Source organism: Toxotes jaculatrix, chromosome 2 (genome assembly GCF_017976425.1).
Source record: "Toxotes jaculatrix isolate fToxJac2 chromosome 2, fToxJac2.pri, whole genome shotgun sequence".
Classification (NCBI taxonomy): domain Eukaryota; kingdom Metazoa; phylum Chordata; class Actinopteri; family Toxotidae; genus Toxotes; species Toxotes jaculatrix.
The window spans coordinates 14,841,586-14,859,917 of record NC_054395.1 but is presented as its reverse complement, the minus strand read 5'-3'; the positions used below and the strand labels follow the sequence as shown (position 1 = coordinate 14,859,917).

General features: G+C 41.3%; 1 protein-coding gene across 3 annotated transcripts in view; it reads right to left on the bottom strand.

Moving 5' to 3' along the window:
• Positions 1 to 373: 373 nt before the first annotated feature.
• Positions 374 to 18,332, bottom strand: part of pex14 (peroxisomal biogenesis factor 14) — a 45,075-nt gene continuing 27,116 nt past the window's right edge. Inside the window, exons 5-10 of one of the 3 annotated variants that reach the window (XM_041060158.1) lie at positions 17,376 to 17,461; positions 15,315 to 15,417; positions 11,377 to 11,474; positions 5,680 to 5,771; positions 2,699 to 3,173; positions 374 to 1,339 (exon numbers count right to left, since the gene is read on the bottom strand). In XM_041060158.1, the coding sequence (XP_040916092.1) occupies positions 1,316 to 1,339; positions 2,699 to 3,173; positions 5,680 to 5,771; positions 11,377 to 11,474; positions 15,315 to 15,417; positions 17,376 to 17,461 (878 nt within the window). In that variant the 3' untranslated portion in view covers positions 374 to 1,315. Of the gene's footprint in view, positions 3,174 to 5,679; positions 5,772 to 11,376; positions 11,475 to 15,314; positions 15,418 to 17,375; positions 17,462 to 18,332 lie in introns of all 3 variants that reach the window. The other 2 variants (XM_041060178.1, XM_041060168.1) reach the window with 2 other exon arrangements.

Sequence of the window (18,332 nt, the reverse complement as noted above, 5' to 3'; positions counted from 1 at the left end):
ACAAAGCTTCACGTTTAATGTATAACCGTGTCACTTACTCATTTCCAGAGAGAAAGCTGAAAAGAAGCTGAAAGTCCCTGCCTTGTCATGCTTTCTGAAAATTCACTTCTGTGTGATTCATGATTGTACAAAGAGTATACACACAAGTACTGTTGTATTCTCATCTGTATCTGGTCTAACAGATGCATTACAGCTGGTAATGGGAGGTGACACAAAACCCAGAAAGCCCTGGAACCACAAAGATTAATCTGAAGCTTTGACCTAAAAATGGTTTCAGAATTCACAGGCCTTCGGATGCAGATCACTTGATATTCAGATGTCAGACTTTTTTTTCCCAGATATTAAAAATTTACAAGGTAAACTTTGATGAATGTTGAAGTCTTCCATGGTCTGATTTTATTATTACCAAACTCAATTTTTAGCCAGAAACAGAAAAAAAATTCTACAAATTGTTACGCGGTATGAATACTGCAGAAAACTTTCCTACGCCTAAACACATGCAACCACATTCACACAGATATGTCACAGTTTAACAGCAAAGACAAAAATGACACATCCCACTTAAACAACTGACAACTCCTGTGTGATTTGAGTTTGTTTGTTATTGTGCGTTTTTCTTTCCTTTAATATTATTTGAACGGATGGAAATACAAATTAAGTACATGTTACTCTGTTAGGATTTGTAATAAGCACATTTTTTTTTACTGGAAGTCAAGTATCTATCTGTGTATGTTTCTAAATATATAAATTAGATTACTGAAGGAAAAGACACACATGAAAAACAGTTTTCATTGAAGCAAAACAGTAACTGAATGTAAGAAATGTAAGATTTAAACATGAAAATCCCAGTAATGCTATGTTTGTACTTTAAAAGCAACATACAGTAATGTGTATTTTGTGTCCAGCTGGTTTAAAATAAATATAAAAGAATATCTTCCTGAAACAAACCAGATTTATTACAGTCATGTGCATTTCTGGTTAACACTCAGTGATCTGCAGCTTACAGAGAGGACCGGTGACTGAAACCACAGTGCTAAGAGGCATAAGTTGCACCACTTGATTCTGCACTTCTTTAAACCAACCTTATTCATCCACACAAATTCATTTCCACCAAATCAAAAAGAACAATTTACAGGATACTGCACTATTTTTGTCTTATCGCTTGACACTTTCAACATAAACTCAATCAACATAACTAAAAATAATCTGTAGATAAGGACTGGTGTCGCACAGAAATGTTCAGAGTCCCTCTACCTTTTCTGTGAAGGCCATGTGATGGAGGTGGAAATGGCACGCGAGCTGATATCCCTCCTTCTCACTCATGGACTCTTCTTGTTAGCTGGAGACAGAGTGAGTAATTCAATAAGTCAAGTATTCATTTATTGCTTTCCTTTTCAATCATGGGGCAATTTTTTTCAACTTCCCCCATCCACCTCCACACCGAGAAAAAAAAAAAGTGATACAAGTTCTGCAACTTCCATCTGTGGCAGCCCTCGTTGTCTTACTGCAGCTTAATTACAAAATATTGGCGCAGTTTTCTGTAAAGATTACTCACTGTAGGAGGCCCTACATAATTTGGACCGGAGGGTTTGTCACGGAAAATAATACAATGCAACTGGGCTTTCTGTATTAGATTTCCGCTTTTAGCCTCCTTGACATTTCAAGCTGCATGAACTAATACATCTGTTATTTGTTGATCATTTGATTATTAACATACTTCACAAACCAAATCAGCTGCCCTGCTGGAGACACAGATACAGCTCAGCAGACAGTCTGGGTTTTTTCGCCTGCCACGCACAAACACACTCGCAAAGATGCACAATTCAGCCCTCAGTGAAAAAGGAAAGCGGGGGAAAAAAACATTTATCTTCCCCTCCTTTGAGCGTATGAGCACTCTGACACCGGCATGGAACAAAGCCCGTCATCACATTCTAATCTCGAATTTCAGGGCTTTTATTTCACCCAAATGCCACCCTGCTGGCCTTGTGAATTATTGACAGACTGACACCAATGCGAAAGGACACATAAAAGAGGCTAAAAGCTCCGGCCCTGGAAGAGCTTGTCCTCTCCTATTGCCATCAACAGGGAGACAAACTGTGTTAATGCTTCTCTGGAAGCTCACGGTAACTTTGAGACTGAAGTGCCAACATATGACTCCTGACCCACAGCCGCACTATACAGCGGAGATAGTCTGTGCCGTACTGCCTCTTTGGTCTGTGTAAGAGCCTTAGTACAATTACAAGGACACCAAGGCAAAGCTGTGAATTATCTGATCAATTCATGAAAATTAGAAGCATTAAGTCACACATGGCTAGTTCTGCATACAGCCTTTTAAAGTCATTCTGATTTGACTGTTGCCCGTCATTTCTCATTTCAAAGTAACGTCACAACATGTTACTTGGCTCGGCATGCAGTCATTTAGTTTGCATGATGAAAAGTAAATTGAGGTAAGCCATGTGTCAACTAGACAATATTTGTCATTTTGCGTCTTCTCACACCCACGCCTACTCCTCATTTTGCTCAAGATTAAGATGCTATAGAAACAAGTGGAAACAGACAGGGAAGATGGATTTAAAAAATAAAAAAACAAACAGAATGAGTGCGAGCAGAGAGCAGCAGATTGAAACAAAGCCATCAGCAGAGATGAGAAGTGGTATTTGGAGAGTGTTCTTGTGCTTTCTACTGCAGTCTAATCCACCTCGCTCTCATTGCTGGCACCCTCGGGCCGCCTCAGTTTGTCCACCTGTTCATTAATCTGTCCATCCCCACCTCGCCGATCTTCTGTCTGCATGTTTAGAACCTCCTCCTCCTCTTCCTCCTGCTCCTCCTCTACATGGCTGACATCATCCTCCTCTTCCTCCTTCCTCTCCTCTTCCCCCTGCACCTCCATGCGGACCTGGTCCTTCAGGTCCAGGGGCAGCGCTGTGCCAAGGCCCACGGTACTGACATCTCCATTGATATCATGAGCTCCATCAGGCCCTCCCAGTGCATCCTGGGGGCTGTGGTGTCCATCTTTGATGGGGGAGGAGTTGGCGGACTCATTACTGACGGGGGAGATGTCGCTGCTGCTGTTGGTGTGGTTAACAGACGGCGAGCTGGATGCTGAAGGCGGCTTCAGGGGAATTTGCCATGACGGGATCTTAGGAATAGTGGGAGTGGAGGGGAACTGTCTCCTATTGGGGAAGGGGACAGACAAGAAAGAGGAAGAAATTGAGACTTGATCATGACCTCATCAAAAACCTCACAGTGATCAAAATTTGTGGGATCCAAAAGTCAGAGAACACATTGAAAATCTCAAAGATTTTCACGTGACCCTGGAAATAATCAAAAAGTCTGAGGATTAAGAAACAGGAGGGGAGGGAAACAAGGCCAGACGCTCGGGGTGGGCTAAGAACTACCAACATTTCAAAGTGGATGACTAGAAAAAAAAAGTCCTTTGTACAGATGATTTATGGCAGTAACATAAGGGTGTACGGAAGAAGACGGACAGGAGAGACAAAGATACCACAGTGTATAGAACTGACAGTGAAACCAACATGAAACATTCAAGTCTAGGGGCATTTTTCCTGGGTTAGACACCCACACTGAACTACATCCTGACCAAGGACCACTCCATTTTTTAGAGACGCCCTCTAGGATTGTACGTCAGGTACGCCCTCTAGTCGAGGGCTTACCTGACCTCAAACCTACTGTCACCTGACCTCAAACCTACTGAACATTTATGCAGGTGCTTGAAGACTGAGAAAACCAAGCATTTTGTCACATCACAAGACGTTCTTTGGAACAGTATCAAGCAATCATGCTGGGATAACACGGGTCATCAGGTTTCACACAAACTTGTGGAGTCCATGTCAGCTTGAGAGCATATATACATACATTAATATCTATCTATATGTATATATGTGTATGTATGTGTATATGTATAGATAGAAAGATAGATAGGCATACAGCCACACACAAAGTAATTCTCATAAATACAGCACAGATAACGGCTTTTCACCCCTCAAACAGCCAGATGTTCATCACACCTGGTAAAGATATTTTTTTTAATTACATCCTCTTCAGCTTTTAAGATCAAAAAGACAACACTGAATTGTAACGGGATCAGCACTTCACGGTGGTTAAAAAAAAAGAAAAATGTTTGGAGATGATTTGGATCATTTGAACAGGAAGGGAACAACTTTGGAGACAGATGGTGACACAGAGACTTTATTTTGTGATTCAAGCCTTTGCCAGAAAACTCATTGTGAGAGTCAGGATAAAGTCAAGAAAGCAAATGACAAAGGGATTACTACTGATTAGAATGTAGAGGGGGAACTAAACAGTTCTAAGGAAATTTTGGTCCTTGCTGGTTTTCTGATGTTCACTCTTACTTCAGGCTTCATTATAGACACTGATACATACTCATGCATGTTAATGGGCCTGACTGAGCTGGGCTGCACCTGACTAGATTGAAGAACAAAGCTGACTGAGAGGGCATATAGAGATCTCTTTAAAACATTGACACTAAATGGCTTATGTCTTGTATTAACATGTAAGTAAATGAAATGATCAACCAAAGTATTTATATTTGATCCGGACACAACTGATTTGTCAGTTCTAATTCATTCTGCACTCATAAAATTACAATTATGCACATGTGTGGTTATCTTGTTTACCAATAAAAGCAGTAAAACACACAAAACCAGCTGATGCCTGCAGTATGCTAATTGGCTGAGCCAAGTTGGGAAGTAAAAGAAATGGTGCAATCAGTATTATAACCTCTAGTGCCCGTGAGATTAAACATATTTGAGATTAATGATTATGCTTTAAATGTGCAGTTTGGAAGAGCAATGCGACATTATATGTTCTTTTATTTATTCATACATAAACACAAACTTTCAGGCCATCCACAACAATTCTGTACTGTAGAAGTGAGTATGCGAAGAGGATTGTTTTGCAGTTTCTATTTTTACATTGTTTCCGAGATGTAAAGTCAGAAAGGTCAATTTACTGGCTTCTTCCAGTGCATTCAGCCACACTGCATAGGCTTCCTCATGATTCAGGAGTTTACTCAGTTGTGTCAAAAGTTACGTTAAAGACATTGACTGGATTGATTAGGTATCAACTGAAGGCTATCCCTCAACCACGCTAGGGTTATCTGCCCTTACACACAATTTTCCGTACATCAGTGATGTGATGACAACTCAGCACTGAAAGCGTCGGGGAAAAAAAACCAACTAATTGTTCCCTGTTCCGGGTTTCAATCACCTTTACACACCGTATATGCACTTCTCAAGAGGAACCACACAAAAGGCTGCTTGGCTTTTTAGCTCTCGCAACACATCTTTTATCATATAATCTTTCTTTGAGTTTTAACCTGTCAAGGAGCTTTTTTATATGTACAAACCAAAAGAGCATTTTAAAGAGCAGTATGACATTATGTTGACAATTAGAAAGTATTTTAAGTTCAGGAGTAAATGAAATGAGGCCACAATCACATCTCCATCGGAGGTACAAGTTAACACATGGCATGTTTCACACTGACTGTGAAGTGAATCCAGGAAGTCCAAGGTGCATGAAAACAGTGAGCTTTAAGCCCTTCAACAAAGACACACACACCTGCACTACACTCTTTTTTTTTTTTTTTTTTTCCACCTGCACCGTTTGATTCGATGGGGTCTTGGACAACTCTGTTACCTGCTGAGCAGTAAGCCCTTCAAAGAGACAATCTCAGCCTTCAGCTCTCCAATTGTTTGGTTGTCCAGAATGCGGTTGGTTGAAGACGATGCCTGTAGGAAAAACAGAAGTGACACAAGCACAAGCAAAGTTCAGGTCACATGCAGGGCCACAGCACAAAGTAAATATATGTCTTTCAACAACTATTATATGCTCAGTCTTAACAATATGAAATAAAAAAAAAAAAAGCTTTGTTTTGAAACAACAAAAACGGGTCACAGGCTACAAGATAAACAAATATGGTGAATGCAAATGCTAAAAGCCACATGTTTTTGTGTAGTCAGGTCATCCGTCACCATAACAACCTCACAACTGCCGACTGCTGGTAGACAGAAAGGAAGACAAACAATTGCAGTTCAGCCACATTTATAGCCTCTACAGCTCAGACAGTCCAGTGAGTGTGAATCATGCTATTTTTACATAATTTTCCATACTATCTAGAAATGATTAGGCCAGAGTCCAGTGTTTTGGATAATGACTTTATCTTGAACAATGGCCACATTCATGAAGGCAGACCATAGCTTAGCAGTTTGTTTTGTTCTTTTTCTCTTTTATCAAAGGCATGTGTTATCACACACACTGGTGCAGCTTGAAATGCTACAGGGTACAATAGCAAAGTATTTGAATGGCAAATGTCTGCTGAAAATCTGTCTCTGCTGCACTTTTTTAGGGATAGGCAGGACTTTGACAGCGGGAGCTATAAAATGACGAGTTTTGATAAAAAAAAAAAGAAAAAGCAGAGAAAAAACACCACATGGCAACAGTCAAATGCAACAGTAAAACTGCTGCCAAGTCTTGTAGACTACTGGGGTCGCTGCAAAATTAATGGAAACAACTCAAATGAAGATGAATCTACAATGAAGTGTGATGATTAACTCCATAAGTTACTTTTAAAAATTAAATGGTTTTACCTCGTCAGGGCAGAGCTATTGAAATGAAACAGTCATGGGCTGAACTACTCATAGACAAATACAATCTGACGAAGGGTCATGAGTAGGCATTGTTTGGCTATAAAGCCAAAATGGTTGGCAGCCAGTGATGTAGTTAATTGCTCCCCATTCTTAGTCCATTCCTGAATAAAGAGCACAAACATGTGCAGGAGAGCAGGAGGATAGACTGATGAGACCAGAGGGAGGAGAGGCAGAAGACAAGGGAAAAAGTGGGATAAAAGAAAAGTAAAAACTGTAATTAAGACTCTCCTGACTCACCAGAGGAAGCTTGTTAGGAAGCGTGGACCCCCTATTGAGGGTAGAGGGATAACTTGGACTCTTTCGCTTGTAATTAAATCTAAGAGAAATTAATTGAATCACATCTGAAAGGGATCAGACTCATTTACAGTGGAAGGAGGGAGGCAGAGGAGGAGAAGTGAGAGGAGAAAGAAAAGGAGACGAGGAGGGGAAGGAGGGTTTTTTTTTTTTTTTTGGCTCTTATCGGCTCCTAAACCTCGCTGATAAGGAGCCGTGCTTTAGAGGTAGTGCATTGGAGGCCAGCTGAAGACACTCTTATTACAGCCGTCACCTCATTAGAACCATCTTAATCCCTTGCCTCCCCAAGGCACCCGTATAATAACGATGGATTCTGCTTCTCTCTCATTTTACATTGAAAAAAATTAATTGCTGTATAGGCTGAGCTAAAAGGCTTCCAAGGCACAGAATCAGCTTGAGAAAAAGGCAGATTTCTCCAAATAACTGAAATGTGAGAATTTCCATGAACTTATATCCCTTTACTTAAGAAAAAAAAAAGACTTTAGAGTAGAGCTGCTAACCACTAGCTACATCCATAATGTGCATTATCTACAGAGCAGCGCCATATTATATCTCACATCAAGGCTTGTCACACAACACTACCTCTGACATATGTCTAATTAAGTCTGAGGAAACCTAATTAAATGTTGAGCCAGGACTGAATTTCAGCTTTGAGATACATTATCACAGTGTTTATACACACACATTGTCTAAGAATCTTGTGTTAAGTGCACTAGGTGCTTGGGTGGAAGCTGAGTGGTCGGGTATCAGTGACTGGAGAGACTGAAAGTACGCTGCCGACTTTAAAAGCCCCACCTGACGTGCTGACACACATCCAACAAACCGCAGGAGTATGTAAGTTGTGATGTTTTAACAAACTGCTGATCAAAATATTTAACCTCTGAGATGATTTAGCAGCTCTGATGCCAAAAGCAGACATCATGATGTTATAATGCAGAATATGACCTCTGTATTATTATGTTTACTATTATTTTATAAAAAATAACAAAGGTTTTTGTTTTTTTGCCACTGTATGTACTTGAAAATGTTTTTGTTTTTTATGTGCACTATTTTTACTGGTATGCTGCAATGTATTTTCTTACAATCTTTTCTATATAAACACATTTTTCAACTCTGCTATCATTATTAAATGCTGAGAAGTAGATTCTCTTTTAGACTTGATTTAAATGCATGCATTCAAATGATTTACCCTCTGATTCTTTATCTTGTGTCTGTTGGTTCCTAGGATGTGGAGACAATGTCTAAATGACAAAATAATACATTATGTTTATGTGGACTGCCTTGTGTGTCACCGTCCTATGGGCTACATATGATACTGATTTGAGGTTTCAATATGAAGAAGGCAATATGTGCTAAAATGAATGATTCAGAAATAAAAAGATTCAGATGTTTGACTTCTTCCACACCTCCTGGTGTACAGGTGCAGGGCTCTAAGGGCTCAGTGCGGCCTAAACAGTGGAGAGCATAATTCTCCACTTGGCACTGCAGATTGCATCATGCATGAACAAACAACCAACGAACTAGAATTACCGCATTGTGGTTGTTTGCCTCCACCAACCAATGAAGTTGCAGTTTACATTCATATCTGTCTAGACTCATATATGTAGTGAACACTACATATAAGTGAACTGAAATTTAATTTTAAAAAAAGTATTAAAGGTATTAAGTGCACAGTTATCACTATACTGACATACATGATTCCAGTGAATAATTTTCACTGAGAAACATGCTGTCGTCACTTGGAGACTATTTTTATAGAGGAATACAGAGCAGTTTTATCACATGGCATCCTTGTGATAAAACTGCAACGACAATCACCTGAAGCTCAGTATCAGCAAAACCAGTGAGCTTGTGTTGGACTACCAGAGAAACAGGAGACCCCCCCCCCTATTCTAATCAGTTCATCCCTGAGTCCCAGTGAATGTTTGTGCCAAATTTAAAGAAAGAGGGGTGGCACCTACTGAGTTGTCAACCACCACAGCGCTGGCTGCATGTGCTTTTTACTGTGTAAATACTGTACATAGTAAAGATTTCCTCTAACTGGTTTAAAAGCCTTGTAACTAATGTGTCTCGGGTGGGTGCCTGGGCATGATAGGGGTCGGCCTCTTTCTGCTGGTTAACTAAGTGCTTTAGGAAAAAGATACACATACGCACGCACGCATGCACACACACACACATATATATATATATATAACAAGAAAAGAAAAAAAGATTATAAACTCTAGCAGCACCCAAGGACGGCAACGCATCTGGCTAAATGAAGATAAATGCCTGTGGACCATTAGCAACAAGATAAGATCTTTAACAAGCCTTGTTTAAGAGTGTCTGAAGGCAAATTAATTCACAGTTACTCCGCCGGCAGACAGTGTGTTTTCGTGTAACGCATGTATATTTATGATGGAATTAGTTTCAAAAGGAAGTCCCCAGAGGAGTGTTTTTGAGTGGAAACACTGGTACAGTGCAATTGATTTCACTCTATTTATGCACTTTCCCACTGGCAGTATGTCTCGCGCAAGCATGGAGGCGGTTTCTAATCTTCTATGTAGTATCCACTAATAAAGAGAACGATCAGTGATCTGAGACAGCGGAGCAAACACAGTTAACAGTCAGATTTGTAATGATAATGGGGCAGAAATAGACTTGGCTGTTTAACATCAGGGATGAATCATCCTGAGGCAAATCTATCCTTAACACCTGCAGTAGAATACAGCAGCATGACTTTAAAGAGTCATGATAACTGAGAAAATGGTGAAAAAGAGAGGAACTGTCGCAGCCCTGGAAATGTGCAGCATCAGCGTGTGCTGTGTGCGTGCGTGTGTGTGTGGACATGAGTCAGTCTGTCTAAACTCACTTCCATAATGAGGTCCCCAGTTTAGGGACAGTAAACGCACTCCGCAATTGAGCGGTTTCCAAACTATGAGAAATGTTTACTTAGCAGCTGAGGAAACAGAAGTCTCCATGTGTTTCGGGTTAAAGGCACATTTCCGCGTTGAGAGGTATAATTGCTAAGCGTGGTGCACTTTGAGCAGCGTGGTGAGGCAAACCCCGAAAGCCGCAAACGGTGAATGATAAGTAGCTCGCCAGCTCCAACATGTGTTTCTCATCAAATATCCCGGACCTGAAAACAATTTCCCAATTTCCCCCATGGCCTGAGACAACAGAGGGCCTCGTGCCGACTCGCAGGGAAAATTTAAGATCAACACTATAGCTATAAAGCAGAGTTTATGATTTGTTTAATGGGTGTTTTGATGTGAAATATACTTTTTATACACTACTGCTGTCCAACTAGGCACTCATAGAAAATGAAGTAGACACTTTTTAATCCAATCTACGATTTGGAGATGACGAACGAAAAGAAAAAACATCCCATGTCCCTTTGTGCTGTGGAGGGAACCTCATTGTTTAAAGTGGGCCGACAGCTTGTCTGACAGAACACCTTTGCTAGGTCTGTTTCAGACCAGCGTGGGGGTCAAATCAGATCATTGCTAACATGTATTCACACCACTGCTTCCTACGACTGAGACTGTGTGGCTCTGAACTTGAAACAGCACAAAATGAGCTATGAGATGTCAGTTTTTGATTAAACTTGTCCAAGGAAGAGATTCATATTTTTCTTCCTCATTTGTACTGAAGCAGATGTGTCCGCATATGTTTTCTTGTGATATCCAGATGCTACAGTGAAACACCCGTGTGCTTAACAGCTGTGGACATAAAACATTGTCTAAGATTGTCTCTTCCAAGGCACTTTTTAAGAGCCCAGAGATCATAAAGCGATTTATGAGCAGCGTTATAAAAAGCAAGAAACATTTCATCCCTGCACATAAGTTTTTAGAACAATCACTCAGTCCGATTCACTTAAACACTTACAATTCTGAGTAGATTATGAACACTGTCTATAAAAATCAAGGCGAAGAGGAATGACCATACGGTTAAAGATTATGGTGCCATGATGAGATGCACCATAGTATTTTGCAGCTTGTGTTGTGATGATATACAGTATAATAAGGCTGTCTGTCTTAGGTAGTTATGACTCGGGAAAGAGCAAGAGATTTTAGTACACAGAGGCCTTTTCCCACTCCTCATCAATCAGGGGACTTGAACCTGCAACTTTACATTTACTGAGCGCCTCTGTAATTTCAGAGTTACTGCCTGTCTAGCTTCCCTCAAAATCATCAATCATAACACACCTTAAAAAGGTGCAGTCTGCAAACTTTCACAACCAAAGTGCAGCAAAGCTTAGTGAGGTTGCTTCATTTCATCCTCGTTTGTTTGCAGTGAGATATAATAAAACAAATATATTATTTAATGAACAACTTCTAACAAATTTGGAAATCTGGAAACTATTTGAGGTGGTAAGTGAAGGATGCTGAGTTGCTGATGAGGTGGTAGCTACCTCTGCTGCAGCCAGTTCCTGAGAGAGCTCCTGGATTCTCTGCTGCTGCTGGATCAGGAGCTCCTGGACGGAGACCAGGGTCTGCTGCAGCTGGCTCACTGTGGAAACAAGCAGAATAACAGAGAGTAAATTCGGAAAACTTGAAAACACATTAAAAAAAAAAGGAAGTGAGATTGTGGGATAACATTGTTTTGGTGCCGCAAAACTGAACATTTTCTTTCCGGAGACGACAACAGAAGTGATGAGACTCAACTTGTGTCACTGATCAAAGCTGTCCTCTAAGAATTGTAATCAAAGCTAATACCCCGTAACTTTAGTCGCAGCTTTTTGGTCCAAGGCACTGAGGGTAGAGGGTGGGAAGGGGGGCCACATAGGATGGAGATATTAATCTCTAGTGTCTGAACTTAAATCAAATAACAGTCTCTAACCTTCCATTATCCACCCAGACACTGCCTTCTAATGCATCTTAAATCCTCAAACAATCAACAAAGGAAAAAACAAGGCTCTCATTTGGGAGGAGGCTGCCAGACAAAATGTCCCCCCTAATCCTAATAAATATTGTTCTTTTTCCATTGACTTTGAAGATTGAATTAGTTCAAGTGTTGGTGTTGGATGAGGGTGTATGATTTCAAATAACACCGGGCACAGTTTGTTGCCCCCTGCTTCCAGTCACGCGTGTATTACCAAACAATGCATTAAGTTTCCCCGAGCTGATTGTATTACAGAAAACCAATAAACATTCATATAAATCATGGGCGTGTAAAGTGTTAAATCAAGCCTAATAGGATTAACATCAACAGATATTGTGGCGGTCCACTGCTGAGGTTGTCAGGCCAATGGTTAAAAGCCTGAGCTGCAGCCGGCTGGACGGGATGTAAAGAACCCTCCTCTCACATTAACCCAAGCCAGGACAAAAGACAGAGCCAGGCTTGGAGGCTGCGTTTCTTTTGAAAAACCAACACAGACAAAATATTTGATCTTTCAAAGACACTAATATCTTGTAGTGACACCTGTGTTTAAATGGGTGGAGTTGTATCAATATAGGTGGGGTGCTGAAACGTTTGATCTTTTCATGCTCGCAGAATCCTACAGAATACGAGTTTGAGCAGGATCGTTGGTTGGGGCCGAAAACCATTGTGCAAACAATTTGAGTTTGTTACTCGGTTTTGTGATCCAGAGTGTGACCAACCTTTCTGAAGACGGCAATAAAACTAAAATACCGCAGCCATCCCTGCTTTAAAAAGGTGTTACTGTGACAGGGTGTGCACGCTACACCAAGAGCTGCCCTATTAGTCTCTGATTCCACCTCACCACAAAACAGCTTATCCAGATGTGTGGGTCAGTCTGCCAGCCTGTAAAGCTGTACCTCCTGAATTACCATTGGCACCGCTTTTTCAGCCACTTCAGCCAAACAGTTCACAGACCAGCTCTTTTCATGTCTCTCCACAAAGTTGACTCCTTTGTACTGCTCAGGCACTTGACAAAAATGCAGAACTTCTTATCCCCAGTTATCACAGATATGAAGCCAAGAATAATGAAGTCAATGACTTTGGCCAGGCATGAATCAGAAGTGTGTGTGAGTGTGTGGGTGTGTATATGTGTGTGTGTGTGTGTGAGACAGAGAGAGAAAGAATCTGAGACAAGATGATGTGTGAGGCTTGCAGCTGCTGTGAGGAGGGTGCACATTGTGCATTCAGTAAATTATTCAGTAAATACCTCAATATAATGTACACTACATATGTCCAGGCCTGTCTCTGTCTTTAATGGCCAGCTGGTCACCAATATGGCTCCCACCGACAAAGAGTGCCCAAACAGCCGCACAATTCCATTACAGCCTGGGTACGTTGAAGGAGTTCCAAGATCCATTCATTAATTGTCTGTGTGAAGTTGTAGGCAAATCATAATGGGAGTCAAGGCCCCTACTCTCGAGCTGGGGCTGGTGAGAGAGACTAATGTAGTCCCCATTCAAAAGGATACATCACCTCATTGCGCCCGGCACTAGAGAAATACATGAACTTTAACAAAAGGGGGTTCAAGCAATTGGCAGCAGCGAGGCAGTCGGCCGCTATTACTCAGTGCAGCGAGAAGAGAGGGAGCGAGAGGGAGAGGAAGACAAAGGGAAAGCAGGGGGAGAAAACTCTCAGTGTAATTGCAACCCCTCTCCCCAACTGTTAACTACAACAGTCATTAACTACAATAGCAGCTTGGCTACTGCAGTCATAGCAAATTAGTTCCCCACACTGGCTGAAGAAAAGACCCATGTTTTTTTTTTTTTTTCCCCTCCACCCTACTGGAGGCTCACCTACTCGCCGCAAAACACAAGAGGACTCTTACTGTGAAATCCTGTCCTTACCGACAAACAAAACAGGGTTTGTAAGTTGGCAAATCTCCAAAAAGTGATAAGTAGAGCAAGAATGGGGAGTGAAATAGCCAGAGGAAATGTGTTTGCATAGTTGGGAGAAAATGACCATAAAAGAGAATATATTTGTTAATCAGATTGAGGGTGGCACACCTCGCACGCAATCTCACACAACTGCTGCTCTCCACCTACCTTAGCCGGTCAGAAAACAATAGCATGGGTGTGACTGGATAAAATGATAACAGCAATATTTTCATCTGCACTATGTTGGTCTGAGCTGTAAACTCAAACAATCTGTTGTAATTTGGAAATGATGGGAAAATTAAACAAAGTATACATGTACAAACTTATTAGATCCTCTTTTTCTCTCTACTGCTCAAAAGCCCATAATGTACACATACACAGTTCTTATGTAATAATAATTATAATAATTTGGCAAATGAGAGGCACTTGCTTTACTAACACTCAATTTAGGCATAAAGAAGTGAAGTGAAGTTTTTACCCTACTTGATAGCTTATACCGACAGGTGCACTCAGCTCATGTACACGACTGTGACCTTATCAAATTTAAAAGGCAATTCATTAGATTAAAATACACATTTGGATTTGACAATACATGTCTCAAACAAAAAAGGCAAACACACACCTCTAATTATGTAAGATCTACAATCTCATCGAAGTTACTCAAAACTCACCTGTTTAAAAATGCTTTTAATGTTTGATTTAATGTCTCGTTACCTTCTGACTTTAATGTGTTTTATTCCTCCAGGTTCTTTGTTTTAACTTGCTGAAGGTATAAATGCATCATTATTGTTATTTTTTTAAACTGTAGCCTATTTTTCTGCCAGGCCAGCCATCTCAAATGGGGGACTGGTACCTTTCAGGTGAAAACACACTCCAGTTCAACAGAACTGCTAACAAGACCAAACTTTCTCCGAGTGCCTCCCTCATTTACGCCTCCCTGGATTTTTAATTATACTGACAAAGAGCAAGGAAAGCATCTCTCTCCCTGCCTCTCTCTCTCTCTCTCTCTCCCCATGTCTGACAGCCAGGTTGAGATTCCTCACCTGTCCAACATGGGAGCCGCACCTGTCACCGTGCACTTAATCACACTAGGGCCAGTGCTGAGCCCAGACGCCACACAGTGCCATGCCGCACGCACATCACACACACACACACAAACACACACATACACACACATACACACACACACAAAATTAAAATGAACTTTCTCGCCACCTACGGGGAAGAGGGTGGATGATGATGATGGCGGTGGAGGTTTGGATGGGGGTGAGGTTGGTGCAGGGGGAGACGGATGGAAGGGGGGAGCGAGAGAGGATGGGCGGGGGGGAGAAAAGTTGTCATTTCCCAACTCCTCATTAATATTCCGAGGTTAAGAGCTTTTCAGCGAAACGTAATTAATTGAGCCCGAGCCTGACAGTAAACAAGCAATTTCAAATTAAAGCGAAATGACAGCGGCGTCATTTGTTAAAAACGTGCGGGGCCCCCCGATTTTGGCGACAGATAAATGAGGGAAAATGTTAAGGAGGGAGAAAGTGATGAAGATATTAATCTTCACCTGTCTGTGTCAGCGTGCCACTCATTGCCGCAATGTTGCTCTCCATCCTCTGCAGATGCTTCTTGTCCTCTCGGCTGCCCATAATGAGGGGAAGGATGTATTTCTGCAATTAAACGCATGGCACAAAATTACACTTCACCGGTGGGAAGGGGCAGAAAGATGAGGAAAAGACAAGGCCACCTAGACTTGGTCATGGAGGATCAAAGGCATTGTTTTATTCAACTTCAATGCTTAATTGTCTAAACTTCATGATTAGGTGAATGTATAGTTACAGCAATGTCCAAGCATGGACATGTGCTGAAACCACTTAGAAAACTGATCTACAATTTTGACAAGTGATTAGTCATTTAAGCTATTTATTAAGCATAAATGTCAAATATTTGCTTTTCTCTATTTTTTACTTTTATAAATGAAATATCTTTGGGTTTCAGATTCTTGGTCGAAAATAAAAGCACTTTGAACATGCAACCTTGGGTTCTTGGGTAACTGTTGGCTACAGCCCTAAAAAGACATTTCCAGCAATATAAATGAATGAAACCCAGAAAGGGACAGTGAAAGCAAGAGACAGGCCTACAGGGAAAAACATGGTGGTGAACACTGAAAATAGTCTTCCAAAACCAAGAACAATGTCATGTTGTTTATCATCTCTCTGCCACTGAATAAACAGAACTCTACCAAATCATATGTATGTCTGACAGCCAAATGAGGGTGTTTGTTATCCAGTGTGAATGTTACACAGATGAGCAGCTTGTGTGCATCTCACTGAACCCTACTAGTGTGCATGTGTGTGTGGAGCCAAGCTCAACAAAAAAGTCGGGCCGACCCTGTGACCTTGGACAGCAACTGCATTCAAAATCATAAATGTTTTCTTGGTTTTAAGGCTGAACAAGGATCAGTTAATCCCTCGCAGCCGGTTGCAGCTTGCTGCTGCCCGAGCCGGGTTTTCTCTCCAGCTCAGGTGGCAAGCAGACACACCAGTGCAAGTAATAAACACTTTTTAGAGGAAAAGATTAAATGAGTGTCAACACGTGGTAATTAATAAGTGGGTTGCTGGGAGTGTGGTGTTTACAAGGTGCACCATAACATAAATAAAGTATGGGCAGAAGCCTGGACATATGGTGCGACTGGCGCTACGCTCCAGTGACATGACAGCAACCTGTGCCGTCCCGCCAGGGAATCCCACCTCCCAGGCGACCGGTGGCTGGCAAACCCTGCTGCATGTAGCATCAACAGTGGCCTGGTGAAGTGTGTGTTTTCGTCAGTGGAAGACCACAGGGATAGAGGAATAAGACACAGAAAACCCTGAATGTGCATGTGCAGCTTTATGAAAGGTTCTGTAAAGAAGAATGAAATAATAGGACATAACAGGATCTAAAGAGAAGCCAATATGTCTGACAGAGTCAGGTAGGCATATGCATGTACATGATACGCGCTCCCTTTCTCTCTCTTACAGACACAGAGGAGAACGGCCTGTCATCTAGGCCAAGAGCTACTGCTAGAGCTCCTGTCCTCCTCTAAAACGAGAGTAATGGCTTCCACATGCCACTCAGACTACTACTAACAACCACTATGGGATTAATGTCACCGGGGACAAGGGGCCTCATGAGCTCATGTTCAAGGGCTGCTAAGCCTGATAAAAACCAGGGTGATTATTTTTAGACGGTAGGATGGCAAAAAAAAATGGTTGTGTGCTGTGTTAGCAACTATATTTTTTAGAGGAAAAAAAAAAATATATCTGAGAGGAGGAGGGAAAGGGAAGTTAAAAAGAAGGGGTTCAAATGAGATCATGCTTTGACGTAAAGCAGGGTAGCTTTAATAACAAGACCAGAGCGATGTTACATACTGCAGAGGCGCCTTCTATTCTAGCACCATAATTCATCATAAACTCATGTACTTGCAAAGCCCACCAATTTAAATGTAATATCGGGGAGAGGCAGTACTGACAGATCTTAAGATGCAAAGCATAATATGTATAACAAATTTAAGAGAAACATTACCTGTGAAAACAAAGTCAGTGAGCAAACATTGTCAAAAGGGCAGGAGATGCAGGGTGTAACTTGCCTTGTAAAGCTGATGAAAGCCAAAGGCGATGCCCACCATAATGATAGTGAGGGCACCATAGTCTCTCCATCTGTAGCCTGCTGGACCTGGAGAAGAGGATAAAGCACATGGTAAAATACTGTTTTGGAAACTGATTTGCTTTGATTTTAATGTGGCTGAAATGCTTGCTCAAGAAACTGCTTCAAAAATATGGCATAATGAGACTGTGACATGAAACTCTGTTTGGGTTTTTAAACAAACTGTAATTGGAATATTAGTCTCCATGTAAACCTACCTACCAAGTCTGCAAAGCAAACAAGGCCTCTCTACCCTTCTCTACCATAAAGAACTCTCATTGTCCTCCACTTATTTTGGGGTGGGTCCAAATACAGTGTGTGTATATACATATAACCCCTTAAACAACTGGAATGAACAGAAAGGTAAGCGAGTGTCTGTTTGTGTGTTTAGAAGTTGACTGTCTTGCTGAGTGACAGATAATGTGAAAGTGTGTCATTGTGCAAGCTGTCATCTGGGTAGGCCAACTGTCTGTCAAAGTGGAAATTCCCCACATAAGAGAGGCATTCAACTGAAAATGTCACTAAACAACAAACAGGTTTGGAGGAAATATATGACTTTTTCTTTTATTTACTCTGGCGGGGCCCAAATGAATAGGAAATTATTAGAGGCTAAGCCACTGAAGTGCACCACTGATATTCTATTACAGGTCTCATTTCACCTAATGGGTTATGTGGTACATGTTTACCGGCTTGAAGTAAGGAAACTAGATTGATCTTGTGCCTTACCACTTGTGTGATTTGACATGCAAATAAAATGAGAGACCCACTGTCACACTGGACTATATAGCTGCTTTCACACATGCACTCCAACCCTGAACTTTTCTAGACATTACCCTCAGGAGCTGTATGTGTGAATGCAAATGTCTGGACTTTACCCTGCCAGCTCTACCAGTACAAACTC